The sequence below is a fragment of the Anticarsia gemmatalis genome, chromosome 18 (assembly GCF_050436995.1).
Source record: "Anticarsia gemmatalis isolate Benzon Research Colony breed Stoneville strain chromosome 18, ilAntGemm2 primary, whole genome shotgun sequence".
Taxonomy (NCBI): Eukaryota; Metazoa; Arthropoda; class Insecta; order Lepidoptera; family Erebidae; genus Anticarsia; species Anticarsia gemmatalis.
In genome coordinates, this window is record NC_134762.1 from 3,684,699 (window position 1) to 3,702,784 (window position 18,086).

General features: G+C 36.8%; 1 protein-coding gene across 2 annotated transcripts in view; it reads left to right on the forward strand.

The window, feature by feature from the left end:
- dap (cyclin-dependent kinase inhibitor dacapo) overlaps positions 1-15,742 on the forward strand; it is a 40,928-nt gene extending 25,186 nt beyond the window's left edge. For both annotated transcript variants that reach the window (XM_076125828.1, XM_076125829.1), the window contains one exon: positions 12,681-15,742. In XM_076125828.1, the coding sequence (XP_075981943.1) occupies positions 12,681-12,829 (149 nt within the window). In that variant the 3' untranslated portion in view covers positions 12,830-15,742. The remainder of the gene's footprint in view (positions 1-12,680) is intronic.
- The last annotated feature ends 2,344 nt before the right edge of the window (positions 15,743-18,086 follow it).

Here is an 18,086-nt window from a genome sequence, read left to right on the forward strand (position 1 = left end):
ATACATAAACGGTAATGTATGCATAGTTAAGCGAAACATCCGTTATTTTTGACTGCATGCGGTGCACTTGTGAGAAGGTTCGCTAAATATTTTGAAACAATGGTTCAAAATAAATTGTTAGTTATTATTTTTGTTGGAAATTCCCTGCAATTCGTGCGAGATAATTATCGTGGTATTTTGATATCATTAGTGAATTGTTTATTACTTATTTTAATTGTGTAACAGTCGTAAGAGAATTAAACTTGAAAAGAAGCGCTAAAATGAATTATTTGATGAAACAAACAATACACTTTTACGTATAATGCAAGAAAAATAAAAAGGCGAATATAATATTACCATATCATTTTGTTAGACAGAGGTTTCCCTTACGAGATATAAATAGTTGCAGTTTTATAAAATCTCACAGCTCATAGTGTGTTGTGTATAATTTAAAAAATCCAGTTTCATCGGTGCAGTACGATACGAATCCACAAAATTTGCATAGATGTTTCGATAAACAGGTTCGGTTCTTGGCCACTGCACATTCCCACGAACGTATGCATTATATTTTTTAATATCAGCAAGTCAATTATATCACTCACGTATGGTAAATATTCGAAAACAAAGGAAATCATAATTTCGAGTGTTTAAACAAATATTTTGTATCAACATAGGATTTGCAAGAGATTGTGAAATTTAAAAATTTTATTTTTAAAGAATAAGTTATAGGTGTGTTACTTTTTTTATACGCGTGTCACGCATTAGGAAATTGTTTATATAAAATATCACATATTTCTATTAAGCACATTTTCCATTAGCACATACTCCAAGTCTTTCGTAAGTCAATCGTTGACCAAATAAATGCATAGTTCATTTGGTTGCGTGGCATTCACCGTGTCAATCGCATGCACCGTTATAGATTACTGTGCGAGCCACGTCTCCACCAGCCAATGGCCTACTGGCAACAAACTGTACGTGTCAAATTTACTACGACACAACACACAAAAAAAACTATCACCATTGTACATAAACCTTACAATTCAATGTTTTATTATCAAGAATTAAACTTTTATGTCGTGCTATAAAACGCAAGCAGTTTTAGTGTAAAAGTTTCATCAATCCTTGCACTTCCTTTCCCAAGGCCGCCTGTGACCCATATTCATAGTATTCTTAGAACATAATTATTACGTTTGATTGTTTGATCCGTCAATGCTTGACCAATCGCTTTTACGACGTGACCCCGAACGGTCATTATTATGCACTTTTATAGACGGTGTCAAACGGCCACCCTTTCAATGTTTTACTTTCACACGTTTTAAAATGTGGAATTTGTCGATTCCAAACGACCGGTCAGCTCGTAAAAGCTCGTTAGTAAAAAACGTATTTACGCGCCCAACGAGCTCCGTATAATAATGTCGTAAAAATAATATTTATGTAAAAAGTATATATTTGGTGGTTGCTTTTATTTTCTTCCATTTTTAATTTTTATCGACGACTTAAAATTAATATTTATGGCCCCCCATTCTCCACTTAGCCGTGCATATAATACTGTCGTAAAGCGTTACAAATCGGGCACATTAATAGGTTGCTGTAATTAGAATAACGTGACGTTAAAAAACTTGTAAGATAAGTTTTTATTTTGATTGCTATTTAGTTCTTCGAGTCACCTTTGGGGAATAGATCATTGGGTCGGTGTGGGTGGTCCGTCGCGCCCCCGACACACGATTGTATCAGTTCACATTAAGAGTTTTTTTGTTTGGTCTCGGGTGCAACGTGATCAAATACTAATAGAAACATTAAACCGCATCCTATGCTCCCATCCTGTCGCTACATTCGCCGCACACATTCGACCGATAGCTAATCGAACACAACTTCATTTTAAAAGCGATGTCAAGTGACCATTTAATGGAAAAGTGCGACTTTCCATTCTAGTTAGAAACTCTAGCAGTTCAAGGAAACTAGTAATTCGAGTGCGTAACGCGAGACCGCAACCCAATAGGTCGGGTGAGAGCCAGTGCTAATCCAGGCCAGATGTGACCGCCCGTCCGCCTGGCTGGCGCGCAGCTCGCTGCCTGGCCCGGACTTCTAAGCCATTACACACATTATAATTGGCCAAATAGTCTCGCATCTGCCAAATGACGCTCCGAATTACCAAACATGCACTTCACTAAGTGCTTATTTTACAGACCATGTTTCATATACGCAACCAAAAATGTTCTTCCTACTTTCCCGTCCCAGTGACCACTGGTGCACGAAAAACGAATACACAACTTTTGTTTTATTAATTAGCCGACAAATTACCTTTTGTTTATTGTGTCTGGTCGAACGGCCGTAACGTGGAGCGCGGTCAACTCTCTGAATCACCCCGAATGTTAATTACATTAATTTACTTAACAATGCCACTATTACAGTTAGCAGAAACATCTAAATAGTGCGTTTAAAAAACTGGATTACACCGGCCCCAAATATGCACGATTTAACATGAAACGCGAATTCGTTATACACGTAGCTTATCTTGAGAAAATACGCTGTTAACCTGTTGTATGCATCTTATTAAAGCACCGGCTATTGTGCATTATAGTCCACATATTCATGGGTAAACACACACCACTCTTTGTGTCTATTGTTAGAGTAATACTTAGCAGCATCACCCCTCGTAATCTCATCCTTTCTGTGCATTGTCCCACACAATGTGAGATCCCGAATTCGGTCCAGAGGTCGCTCATCTCTGAACGACCTTAGGTCATGTCTGACAATGCGCGGTATCGTGTTTACCTTTGTCTGACCGATGTTTAGGTTGTTTAGGGCTACTGGACTACTTGTCGACGATTGTTGTCCACAAAAGAAATCATCTCTGAACAAAGACATCGGACAATGCACTCATTGTTCATTTACGATATTTAGCTACCGTTCCGGCCGTTACGTGTCTTTATTATAGGTATTATCGATCTCATTGTGTTACCGATTTATAGAGCTGCTCCTGTTATGTGAACAATTTGAATATTAACGTTCATGGGAACTGATCCCAGTTTAACGGCTGCAAGATTAACTTGGAACAATTCAGACAAACAATTGAAAATTGTCTGAAGTTCCAAGCCCAGAATAAAAGTTGTAAAGCAACTTAGTTTTCGTCTTTATGTTAAGAAAGGAAGCACTTAAGTTTACCGCGCATCTGTAGAATCATAAATCGTAAAGTTTATTCTGTGCTTTTGTCTTATAGTGCGTGTTTCGGTAGCAGCTGCATCTGCGCCGATATGATTTACGTTTATGTTCGCATAAAATCTGAGAATGTGGTTTGCACTTCGATTACAGTGGCCTGTGTTGCAAAAATACACTCGGCGGCCGACGACAACGTTGTTCAATATTGCAAATATCGTACGAAAACGATTGTATAATTCTAAGTAGGTACCGCTTAAATGTCATTTCCATTAACTTGACGCGAAAACATTTGGTTGCATTTAAACGGTACGCGCAGATAATCTGAGATAATCGAGAAGCGTATCCCAGTAGCAGTGTTCTGTAAATGAGCGGTATCTGCTGATAGCTCGAGTGCTCGATAACGGCGGCTTTGATCGTCGACGTGCGCCCGCGCATCCTTTGAACTCGCCGCCCCCGCGGGGCGCGCTTTATTAAACATTCATTAGGATCCATCGTTTAGCTCATACCTGAACAGTAGTTCGGATGAAAGCTTACAACTTTAAATACGATACAAATAAAATCTTTTTTAACCAATGACGTCGTAAAGATTTTTTGATTAAGGTTCTTTATTTAGATTTGAGAATGTAAGATCAATCGGAGAATTCTTTCGTTAAAAAAGGTAGCTCCATCATCGATACAAAGGATTTATAGAGTCCTTTATACGAAATCTCACGTGAGAAGGTCTGTATTAATTCTGTAGAAAATCAAGCATAAAGCCCATCGTGATGAAGGATTTTAAATAGCCACTGGTCATGGAACCCACACATCGGTTGCTCACGAATATAAAAATCTAGTTCCCATACTAACAACAACTTGCAATTGCCTATCTCAACATCTAAAACTGAAACACTAAGATAAAAAAGAAAAACAAAGAGTAACAAATCGCACAGGAATATTCTATTCCCACATTCAAGAAACCAATACGGCCTGTACATAGTAATCAATAGAAAAAAGTGCAGGCCGACGTTCTAATGACAGCGGTAGGAACCTCCTTCGTAATGCTAGCCTCCAAGCAATTTGTGCTAAGGTAACTATAGGACACCTGTCTTAGGAGCCAGTCAACGATCCCGAAGATCATTGCATCCCCGTCTATAAATAAAGCAATTGGAGCATCGGAATAATTTATTTATTGTAAAATTAAATAATTTCCTGTACCGTTTAAATGGTATTGGGGTTTTCTTAAGGAAAATTATTTGCTGGACTTTGGTACTTAGGAAAAAAACATAAAGCAAAGTAATACCGTATAAAGCTGTTTTTTTAAAGACGTTGTAAAATCAATAAATATTTCTGTTTCCCAATCAAAATAAATCTTATAATACCTTCGGAAGAACAGTTAAGGCGCTGTCTATAATATTTTATAGCGTTATTGATTCCCTAATAACATATAAAAGGCTGACAGGCCATAATTTGAAGTGCTTATTATAAATAAAATGCATCGTAAATAATGATAGCTTCGCTGCCGGAATTACTCCGTTAATGAAGGATCGTTGATTACTTACAATGTCGAGACGGTGTATTTTTAAACCTAGTATTTATGTGAAGCACTAACTTGGTGTGAATGGAAAGATTTCTTACAATATTCCGACTTAAAAGTATTCTGTTCTACACAGGCGTAAAGTAGCTGACTTTTTCCGAAAGCTGTTTCAAAATTATTTCAATAGTTTCAAAGAGAATGTCCCCTAGATACAAACAAAAGCTTTACCTCTTTAGATAGTAGGTATAGATAAAACTTCAGTCGCAAGAGTCCATTGCCTCAACACAGACTGGGGGTCATATGAATAATATGAAAACGGTTTCGGTACGATGACCTTGTGCCATGCACCGACGCAAGTGTTTGCAATTTTTGTCATGATTTATCTCTACATCGTTTTACGCTCCGAGAGCTCTAACATTGCAAATCTAAAATAATTATATGACGGTCTCGTCATCAGGATATGCTTTGTTTGTTTAATGACATTAACCATTTTATATTACGTGTACAAATCACTTCTAAAAATTATACATACTGACATTATAGTCGAGACAAACAATGTAATAATTCTGTCAAATTGTCCCTTTAGGCCGCGGTGGGACCCCGCTGTAGTATCAAACTAGTTTAACAAACAACCCGTCAAAATATCTCAGCGTCACACATCAAGTCGTTTGATGGCGGCCGCGTCACTCACATCTTGTTTGACAAACTCGACTGACTCACAAAAAACTGTTCTACAATCTTCAATCATAACACTACATTTTATTTTTATGCGCTATAAGCAGTTTCATTTATCTTGCAGAATTTCAATCTCGCAAGTCGTTAGAATTGATGAACATAGCTATAATCTGGGTGGGTCTACGCGTCCATCATCAGTATTGCGAGTAAATAAATTCAACGTTGCATGTTACTATTACTTACCGCTTTACATAAATAAAACATGGCTTAGAAAACAATGATTAGTGTCGTGAACGTCAGTCAGTGGTTGTCTGCAATACGTGCAATTTTCCCTACGATTAGACGTCTCGGTGTGGTATTAAGTCCCTCTCTACCGGGTTGCGCGGTGATCGGACACGCAACAATGGCATACGTTCGCTCACTTTCACAATCACGCGTCGTTGCTCGCCCACTGAAAGTTTCTAATGTTACGCACTTTTACGACACGAGTTGATACAATCTTAGTGGGTAAGTGTTAGAACAATAATCACGCATAAGATTTCCTCGAGTTAAAATCTACAGTTTTCCAAGCGTTAGCCTTACGTTTGACTTTACCAAAGGCACTAAAACAAGTTGACATTAAAGCCGTCAATCACTTCTTCATTGAAACCATGCACAACCGCTATTTTCTATGTAAACACGCCGGCTCGCATGTCGACATTGACATTTCACTGTTAAGTTTCACACGACTGCCAATAACACCGCTCTACTCTACATTTAAAAATAGCCTCTATTACCTACCACATAAGGGTTAACTAATAACCCTTAAAACTATCCGTTAACATAATATTTAAGTTCTGTTTCATACTTAGATGTTTTGAAAACATTTGCTCTATGTGTATTGTTTACCAAACAATTGTAGAGTAACTTTTACATCGACAATTCATTCTAATTGGTTTTAATCGGACGAAATTGGCTGCCAATTTACCTGCCAATGGCCTCTAAGATGTATTGTTCTTATCCACAGATCGTGCAGATTTCACATACATACAAAAAATACACAGAAAAATATGATCCCTAATTTAGTGTTCGACCACGTATTACGACATCCTGTTTCGTAGATTGAATCTAAATAATTGGTCTCTAGAATCGTTCCAGACTTGTCAGACTACCTGACAATTACTAGGTAATGGGTGTAATTATGTTTGGACTGAATGTTGCCGTGATACAATTTTAAAGTCCTTTATTTATTCTTTTCTAAAAGCCGGCGAGCTGTTTTATCCTTTAAACTGAGAAGCAACTTTCAAAATATGTTATTTCTGCTGATATTTTATTATTGCAGGAATATATTTCTAAAGCAATAGTAAACTACAAATTACAATAAAAGCAGGCTTTCAAAGTCATTTACTTAAACATTAAACTGTCAATATTCATAATAGCAAAGCTATTTAGTGCGACTTAATTATAGTCATTGTAACTGTTGCAATTTTGCAATAATCTAGCTTTATTGCAGTCAGAGGGAATAAAATAATTTATAACCTTTTATTGTGGAAATATTGGTCTCTTTTACTGAATAGATCAAAAAAGCAATTAAATGTATATATTTCTGTATACATATTGATGTATTTGCAACAAAAGTGAGCTAAAACCTATCAAGTTTATGACTCAGTAATGACTAGTGACTAATTCAACAGTATGGTTTCCTGCGTGACGTAGTCGGTGGCGAACTTGCCAATACGATTGGCGCGTGGCATTTATTGCGATTGCGAAATGTTCGCGTAAATATCAAATATCTAGTCGGTAACGAAGGTTATTGTATGCAATCATGACTTCAAATCGATTACACCACGTATCGCATACAGAAAAAACTTGATTTAAAAGTTGAATACGATCTTGAATGCATTTAACACTGATACGATCAAGTACTCGTAAGTAGCTATTCTATCTTAGCGATCCCCCAAGCCATTTAAATCCTGTAAATAAGGACTTACAATTAATTACCGTTAGTAACAGTGGAATTAACTATTTATTGCATTTCCATATTAGTTTAGATTAAAATCTTGTCGGTAATTCTAACAAGGAAACGAGGCTAAGTCCACTTTATTTTATTGCATTGCGACTTGCGTACTGTGAGATGCAAAAGTGAAATCGTGAAAGGCAATCTCCCCACTTATGTCTACAACTTTAAAGACCGATAAGCGCGTAGGTCAAAAAACTAAAAATAGGGATATAAAATATTTATATCAGATAATATAGAACAAATGTTTAGCTCCCGATACAAAGCTACCTGGTAGTGTCACTTATTTGTTTAGGCCTCATCTCAAAACCAGTAGCGGGCCGAACGTATACAAATATACAGATATATACGTCGAGGGTGCGTTTTTGTTACCTTTTTTATGCGCGTCCAGTTGTAATAGAACTTCTTTGCCTAGGGCTGTGACACGCCTTGCAATATAATATATTTTTTATATAAAAAAATATATTCACTGGTGATTTACCCGCAGTGTATGGGTAGCAGGCAGGCAATGTATTGTTCTTCTTTTTTTGGAATACCTTTATGCAAATATCTGGGTGCTTCTTTTTTATATTACTTTTTTCTTGTTTCGTAAAAATGCATTTGCGGTTGAAGAAGTCGATGAATTATAACCATTTTTATTTATCTTTCATATTGTAACAAAAACTTGTATGCGCAACGAGGTACGCCATTTTGACATCGAATCGCCTTTCACTTGGCCTAGATATTTCGGAACTGGTTCGTAATCACAATGCAAACTTGCCGGCTCCTTACAAGCAAGTCGCCATCGCCATTGCCGTAACAGCGTACTTCCTGTGCAGCTGGGGGAAAATCTAACAGGGGAAATAATGTCAAATACTCATACCGGTTAAATGGCTCTAACACCACAACAAACCCAATAACGAGTTTTGCTATAACCCTATACAGTACATTATATTGCAGTGTAAGTAATTACACTATAAACCAGCTGTGAACTTTATGCGAACGCATAAATTGTCATCACATCACATTACTACGTCGAATTTCAAATATTTATGGTGATATTTAAGCTTAATTTATCAAGTTGCACTAATCGCAGCCCTAGGTCGTAAATGAATAAAATAAGATGGCGGGAGCGTGCGGCGGCGCAGGCGAGGCAACCTGTTCTGTGGCGGGACGCGCGTCGCCCACGCCCGACAAATCGGCGCGCGCGCAACGTACACCAATTACAGCACGGACATGTCCGATCGAGTTCTGACTTGTTCCAATGAATCGTCATCACCTAATCACGTGACTATGCCGCCAAAATCACCATTACCGGGAAACGTTATTCACCCTGCTAAGTTCTTACTTCCCTGTCTCCGCTCTACCTTAAGGAAGCTCGAAAATCAACTTAAGTAATGAAATATAACAGTAAGACTTTCCCTTTACGGTCTCACGTTTTTTGTATGCATAACATGCATTGAAGCGAAAATTGCAATTCATATTTTTTGTCGAATTTCCCAGCGCCATTACAGCAAAATTTATGTGTCATGCGAATGCGTAGGCCACGTCTATCGTTGCGTCTGGATCACGATACGTCCACTATAATAGTGTTTACTTCAGTACCCTACACAAAACGAAGATATTTTACCGCAGGCCTTGTCCCTGCAATTACGTATGTTACAATCGGAGAATTACTCTCGACTCGAGTCCCATTGACGCTGTAATGACTGAAACGTTCTGTAAGCCCGGCGTCGTGACCCGCGGCTCCTGCGTCATTCCCACGAACGCAACATTTGGACAACATTTGTGGTGAATAAGGGCCTTTTATGTGGTACGTTTTTGAACAATAAGTGTAATTTGCGCTGATAATTTTGGAAGATTTTCTCTTCCATACCTACATGTGGCGCAGTTATGCTTTGTTATGACGTTCCTCAATTACCTATGCAAGTTGCGCGCCGTGTTTCCTGGCACTCCTGCGCACGCGGCGCAGGATCAAAGGGCGGTGACACCCTCGACGTGTTTCAACCGCAACTTTACTAAAAAAAACTAATTTGACGCATCTCAGGATCGTATTTTTTCCACACTTTCCTTAGATTTTTTATTCCCACACGATCAGAGATTCTAGTAGTGTAGGCGAGACGGATGCAGGCCCGGCTGTTGTGGCCTTCGATGCACGTGGATTGCATTACGCGCTGTTGCTACCCAGAACTTGGCACACTTACACATATGAAAATGTACACCACTGTCTGGCAACACGAGGCGTGGTGAACAATCGAGCATGCTTAAATTACACAAACAAATCAAGCTGCATAAAAATCTAATTGACTCTACGCTACTAAAGTACTCAACGATAGAGTCCAACAAAGCACATACCAATTGACCTATGTGGTAACATTTTGTTCTCTGTACGGAGTCTAATAGCCTTAGTTAATTTAATATCTTTCCATAGATGACGCGTACTTGTGATGTAAACACGTGAATAAAGCGGCATCAAAAGAGGTAGCGTCGGTGCGCCCGCGCTGATATTTAGGTCGACCGAAATAGCCGGCACTCGGCGGCCAGTTAAAATATCAGCTCACCACACATTACCGAGAACTGTATGATGAAGAATATATCATTATACTACCAAATGACATTCCGTCAAACAATCACAATCACGTGCAGCCCATTATCGATTATAATGGTAAGCTAGTTATCTATTCAAGGTTAAATGTACACCCATACGCTCTGATATTTATTCATGTGGCTTACGTCGATCGCTGCGTATTATTTTAACGTATATTATTAAAAATTAAGTCGGTCCGGCACAGTTAGCTCGTATACGATAAAAGTTTGATAATGGGCGCGATAAATGTGTGAGTTGTTTGCGCGGTACACACGGGCGCGCCCGCGCGCACGCGCACGTCCCCAAGGCCATTTTGTTTACACATACACCCGCATGTTTACGCGTGCCCAATATAATACCCTCCCGATATTCATAGGCCACGCCAGTAGACACGCGGCCTCTATACAAATCACTTCGCGAATTAGTCAGGTTATATCAAGATGAAAATGGCGCGAAACGCTCCATTGAACGTTTGGCGGGAAACTGTTGCGTAACCACGTGAAAGTATTTTCTCTGTGTTTGCATCCGCTAGCACGTTCCTCTGTGTATTTATAATGTTGTATTTTTACTCATCAAGTAATTATAGTCAATATAATGGCATCGGATATAGGAGAAGCTATTGTTAGAATGCTTGTTGTGTACGTTATCACGTTATATTATATAATCAGTGAATTTTCGTGAGTACTACGTTGCTTACGTAACGATTAGAATAATGTAGTGATAACATTTCACGCACAAAATGTGTTATTTATGAACATAACCAAAAAGACACGTGTTTATGAATTTGGCGGGAAACTTGCGGTCTACCCGTCGACCTTGGCTTCATGACGTCACTGACATAGTTCCCGGCTACACCGACGCTTGTTTTTTGTCATGATTCAGACAATTTTATTATTAAGAACAAGACTTTTACGTTGAACGTTTTGTTGCTAAGTTAGCTGTCACCTTGACTTTTCACCTTCAATAATAACGACGACACTTAAATACATCGACTTTTAATTTTATGTCGGTTTATTTTGAAAGGATTCGAACATGTTATACCTAAAATTTTGAGTAAAAACTTCTAACAATTTTCTGATAGCCCTTTGTCATCATAATTTCTTCTAGACTCGCAACCACAAAATAACGCAACTATACTGCAAATTAATATAATATTTCAACTTAATACACATATTTATTTGAGATAAGAAGGTCAACAAAAATAATCTGATTCAACATTCAAGCTGAAACGACACAGGTCAATGAAACGACAAACAAACTGAAAATACATTTAAAATGAAATAAATTCTTGAAATTCTTCGTTTGATGGCTCTTGAAATATTTAAATCGCTGCTTATAAATCTTCAATGCAATCTTTTATTTACTGAATACAATACATATTAGAATTTTAATGTGACTTTTTTCTATTGAGAAAGTAGGAAATTTTACGACTATCTTACAAGCCATACAATTTCTATTTAATGTATTGCAAGTGCTATAAAATTTTACAATTACAAAAGCGCTTCAAGCCTCTCTTTTTTTAGTGTCCATCGATGTTTTGCAAAAAGCATTATATACCTACTTTATTATGGAAAATAAAAAACAGTCGGTTGGTCCTACAAGTTGGAGTTAAACACAATTTGTAACGAGTCATTTGGCCTTGGCAACACCGGTTACCAAGGCATTTTTTGTGCATTCCGATAATTTGGATGATCATAGCGTACATTCCCAGCTACTGTGTGTTTCTATTCTACTTATAAAAGGTTGATTGTTTCCTGGGAATCGAAACCGTTGATCCCTTTTAACTTTTCCTTATAGGGTAAAATCCTAAAGGATGACTTCTTGGTTGTGGTTTTCGCCTTTACGTAATAATCTATCATTATTTCCCGTAATTATTTTTACGTCTTTTTAAAGCCGCTTCCTTACAAATTCAAAATTACTAGTTCGGTTACAAGTAAACTGTTATTATCTGTCCATAGTAGCGTCTTGTTATGAATCGTGAGTTATGTCTAAATTATAATCTCGAGACATTATCTGCATCTTAACTTATCACATTATCATCTTCACGCTCCACATACTTACAAATGATTTCATCAACAATCATTTTTGTATTCAACACTTTTACGACTATACATTATACACCAAAACTATATAAGTTTGACGGCAACCTTCGCACCAGTAACTCACAAGCCAGCTATAATACAGATTAAACAGTAGTAAAAAGATCGTAAACTTTTATGGGCAATATTTTTTCAAAATTAGAAATGGTCACAAAAGACGTCGCCGCCCAAGGATTTGTTTAGAAAAAAGCATTCCGGTGCTTTAAGTACTCTAAACCTACTTTTTTACAATCCGATCCTCATGGATAGAGTCGTAAAACTCTCGTAAGGTCCCGTACGGCGCAGGCGCAGCATCCGGGCGTCTTAACGAACATTTCAGTTTGGAGGTCGTAAAATTTTTCTCAATTCACAATAGTACGGCCCCGCCCTCTATAATGTTTACGAGTGATGTTTATGCGAGTTACAACAGTCGTGTAGCGCTGCACAGTGCACAGGCTCTCCCTTCGCAGAGAAATGTTAACAAGAGTCGTAAACTGCTTTCACCTTGCGTTTTATACTTTTATCGCGGCTTACTCGTCACGCGAGTCAATAACTAACTCGTATAGCACCAATTATATTTAAGTATCGAATTCGAGCCAATAAAACCGTGGCTTTTGTTACCCTGCATATTCAAGACCAATTTGTGACTCGGGGGTTCATGGGAAAACAGAGCACTTTCACACAAGTATTAACGTTTTATTTGTGTCTTTCCAGATTTCCTGAAGCCGCGCAAGCGGTTATCGAGCAGCGGCAAGAAGTCCCCGGCGCACGCGCACAAGCACGAGTGCGGGCACGGCGCGCACATCCGCCCGCCCAAGGTGGCGCGGCTCGCGGCCGCACACCACCTCAAGCGCACCAGCTAGGCCCCGCCACCGCGTGACAACTACCAAAATTGAACAACTGCGTACAGGCAGCTAGAGACACGAAACAGGGATGTCGAGGACTGCGCTAGTCTGAACATCCTCATTTCCAGAATCGGTGAGGCGCAAGTGACTGAATCTAACCGCCTAACCTACTCATGTTTTGTCAGTTCAATTTTGTCACAATCGTTGTCATAATGTGAATATTTTTATGTTTTATTAATTTATTGTAATACCGTTTCCAAAATATTAATAATGTTAAGTATTGAGTAAGTTAGTTTAAGGAAATATCTTTAGTTCAACAATTAATATATCATGATACCAATGTCACTGAACATCACAGCCAAGTTTTGCTCAATGCTTTCAACGCAGTTCTAATTATGTTCAATATTACATATGTGTTACTTTGTCAATAGGATCACTTGTTTTATAACTTGATAGTGGGTCTGGAACTCTTACAAATAATCATGTATAATTTCACAACAGTTTGAAAAGTATTCACCAAAAAGAGAAGTTTACACAAAAAGATTTACTGCAATGCTTAAAGCCATCAATAAGAAACTCAGTGGAGTGTACTAGTGTAGAGTAGATGAAGGTACGTTATTGATATGTAACACATCTGTGACGTGTGTAAAGTCATGACGCTTAAACCGGCCTCTCCCACTACCGCAGACATTCACAAAACTTGTAACACACCGTGACAATTTGTAATAAGTTATGATTATATTATATGAATTATGATCTCTTTGAATTAAGTTATTTTTAGATATAGCTACGGTTTAATATTAAGTATATTTACACTTTACGTCAAATGTTAAGGTTAGCAGTCACAATATAAATGTCTCGAAAATGTTGCACGGCGCAAGTGAAATCAAATTTTGTTTGCGTCGCGTCGGAACATTTTCGACGCATTCTCTCCTCTCGGTGAGCACTCTCGTACGTTCCTGCGCTCTCTGCGAGGTATTTACGAAAGTATCCTCACGACAGATTCACGTTACACTATGAAACAACACAAATACTCAATATAAAAGACATTGTTACCTTCACTGTAAAGGTTTTGCAATTTTAAAGTTTAAGTAGTACAATACGTTCACTTTGAGTATTTGTGTTCCATTAATAACTACTCGTATTGCAAATTAGGATATTTGTTTTGTTGTTGTATTTTAATGGTTTATAATATAAATATATTGATGATTGTTTTTTTTTATAAAATTGGTATTCGAAATTAGTTGACAGTTGCAACAGTGTATTGGATATATCTAACCGCGGCCCTTTATGAAAGTACAAATTTTCTCATCAGGTTTAGGTCGAGGGCTCGCGGCCGCATCAAAAAGACATACCATTCATCATTATCATAACTCATCTTATGTTTAATCTCTAACATTTATTGTAAGTTTTGGTTATACCATACATCGTGTATGTTTATTATTTTCTATACAACGACAGTTGTAAGGCATTTTAAAGCTAACCAAAGCCGTTGTACATTTCGCGACGATACACTCAAATGAAATTAAGTAAATGAACTTTTATGACTTGACAGACAAAATAATGAATAATTTTATATTGTTGTAAAGGTATATTTTGACTACAGTGTGTAGTTTATAACCTGTTTCAAATTGACGTTCGTAATTTATGATTTTTTTTTGTTTGTGTGTGGTGTCTAAAACTGATGAGTCTTTGAATTATTTAACTAGCGGATGTTAATGAGTATTTACACAATCAGTTAAAAATAAATTACATGCTTGGATTCATTTTACAACTTCTTAAAGTAATTTATGTAAAGACTACTACTATTTGTTTTGGTAAATATTAAACTTCAATTTATTTGTTGTTCAAATTCAAAGTTCCTTAGTTGTTGACATCACATCATATATGGTATAATTATGTTGTTCGATTCGGACTATCCTGTGTCCGCCTGAGAGACACAGTTGTCTGCAAAATATGAAAGTGTTCTCCGAATTGTTGTGACGCTACTTAATGTATTTGCGTGAACAAACCCTACTATTATGTCACATTTATCCATTCAGTCCTCAATTTCATACGCCGTTTACTGATTTCTACAAAATATAGCAATAGTATCTGAAAAACATATAACAATAGTCTGATTCTACACTATGTTCACGCTATACAATTAGTAGCGTCACTATCACAACACATTTAGAGCACACTTTATAATAATTTTAATATTTTTTCTCTTTAACACCTGTGATGTATTAAATATGATCTCGAAACATAATTTTTACTACGTTCATATTTAATTATTTTAATAGAGTTAGTTCCGGTGGCTAAGGTGGAAGCAAATCTTTGTATCCCTGGAGTGATTGCATTTGAGAGATAATTTAATACATCAGTTGATTAACGTTTAGTGCGAGATATATAAGTGTGTGGGGAGACGCGTGGAGTCGGTTCAGTTGTAAATGTGTTACGTCGCCGCTGCACTGTACATAGTGCACTTAGCATGTATTTATTGAACGCGGAACGTATTCGTAGGTTAAAAGGAAAATATAGGGATACTACAAATATTTAACGTAATATATTCTACGATTAATTATTTTATTGGAAAGTTGAGAGGCAAATTTTAATTATGTGCCAAATAATTCCACGAATGCTGAGTCGATGTTCTGTGACGAGTAAATGTTGTGGCTTTGTATGTCGGTGAATATGTTTATATAACGCCAGGCCTGGCCTATGTACTCCTGAGGGATTTAAGTGCAAATAGCACCACGTAGTCGGTGTATCTATGTAAATGTTATTTATCGTTCTCAGTGTCACATTGTGCTTGATCGCGAGACAATGCCAACATTTCTTGAAACAAATGTAAATAAGCGACGGAAAAACATAATTTTTATACTATGTGAACTCTTAGACATTGTGTATTGTAAATTTAGTTGAAAAAAAGCTTCTTTCGCTCGATAACTTGTTGTTTTTCTTTATCTACGCCCAACCCTGATACGAATACAAATTTCTTATGAACTACTCTCTTACGAGACACGAATGGCATTAGTAAGTATAACTACTATCTAAAAGGACTGGCTGTTTGGACAACATCGTCGTCTACCTGCGGAAACTACGAGAGGCTACTGAAATGCTGAAATATAAAACCAAATACGTATAATAAACACCTTACGTGGAAAAATAAGTAATTCCAATACCTATTTAAGCCATAATGACTAATATTATGTTTTCCTCCACCGAATTATGGCATCGTTATGAAAGTACATAATATATGATGTATTTACTTACGTCGTTGAAGTTCGCTACTTCATTATCACTGTAGAGTTTTATATACTCCTTGAAACACATTAGGCAAATACTCACTTGTTTATAATAGATAAATAGTTGTTAGATAACAGGAACAAATATATAAAATAAAACGACATAGTTGATGCTCGTATGAAAATGTTTATTGATATCACAATCAAGTCTACACAACTACCCAATTAATTACCCATCATTTCGTGTACACGGCGAGTATGGATGATTTACACATAGATACACTTTACCAATTAGTACATTCAAACGCCGTTACAATACCGACGTCGCTACCATAAAATGTTATAAATCTATTATACAATTTTGTATTACCCAATAAAACGGTGATTATTCTGGATTAAATGCAAAAAGGTCGTTTTGGCGTGCTATAAAACTTTAACGACTATTTTCTAGTGTATCACGACAGTTGATACTAAGTGTTCACAATATTTGTTAGTGACGAGAAAAGTAAAAATCTACCGATAGAAAATTACTCGCTAGTCAGTACAACGCTATTCTGATTTGTGACAAATATAATAAAAAGAGATTCTCATAATAAAATACAATTACGATTTGAATCCAAGCGATAATCAAATATTGTAAAGATTAAATTTCACAACGATTGAATAGAATTAATAAAAAGTGCGTTGATTATTGTGTGGCAAAAGAATTTATTGTCTCGATACAAATATTGGAGTTATGTAGCATTTCCATAAACACGAAATACAATGGTTTGTTAATTTGAACATACCGGCACGGTGACCGGTCACCATGCGACGCGTTGCTGAGACTTTAAATACGTTAAATTTAATATTATATACAATTACAATAGAGTATGTATTACACTTAGGCACATCAATTGTTATAAAATTACATTTTTGTTTAATTCGAAAAGGTGATCCTGTTGTCGATATTCAGCTACAATAATATATATAAACTACCACGAATCTAGTACACGTAATGTGATTACAAATACACGTCCGGTTAGCTCGATTATAAAACAATGCAATTACATACAAGAATTTTATTAATAAAAATGAAATAATGGATATTAAGAGTAAACTACGACAACATTTATTAACTTTTGAAATATTAAACAATAAATGCAACTTCTTTCTCTCATATAATGCTAAGTATACAAGGAAAGAGTTAAAGCCGTCGCGACGCCGGGGGTTTACTGATAAATTTGTACTTTATTTTTCCCCCCGCCACGGGATAAATCAGTAGCATTATATTATAATATTAGGTACCTATATTTGTGTTTTAGGATATATTAAAATTACTTCTCTAAGTTGGTCGTAATCCTACGTTACTGAAACTCTAGTCTAGCATAAAATAGGTGTTAGGTCGTAACAATAAGGCGCACCTAACGCGCAACATCGACACACTCAAATATTAATTCGCTGGACATATATTAGAACATTTAATCATAATGAAATGTAGTATAAGAAGACAGTAAATCTTGAATAATTTTGGACATCGAAACAATAAAGTTAAATCTAGAAAATGGCGCTCTTCTAAGTTATAAACGTCCCAGCTCGATGACAATGGACACCGGCATTTATATTTAATAATAAATATTATATTTCATTTACTGTAGCAATTTTATTTCAGGTAATTAATTAGGTACTTTAATTTGTGGTCGACAGTCAGTTTGTACTAATTTGTTGCGCGAAGGTACGGGTGCGCGTTGATGTCTTTAGTGCGTCACTCACTAGAAAGTGAAAAATTTTCTTCACTATCCATCCGATGCAGAAAATTGCGGATTTGTGAGTCCGACGACGGGCAGTACAGCATTTAAAGCTGTTTAAATTTATCTAAGTATATAATATAGAAGTAAGTGGCCAGGTTGCATTGTCATCGAGAGCGTCACAGATAAAATGCAGACATATATCTAACTCTACGCAGAAACTACACCCATAGCTTGTATAAATCTTTGATAAAGTTTTTCTAAGTTAAAAAGCTGTCGCTACCGCTATACATCCCTGATATTCAGTTGGGAGCGGCG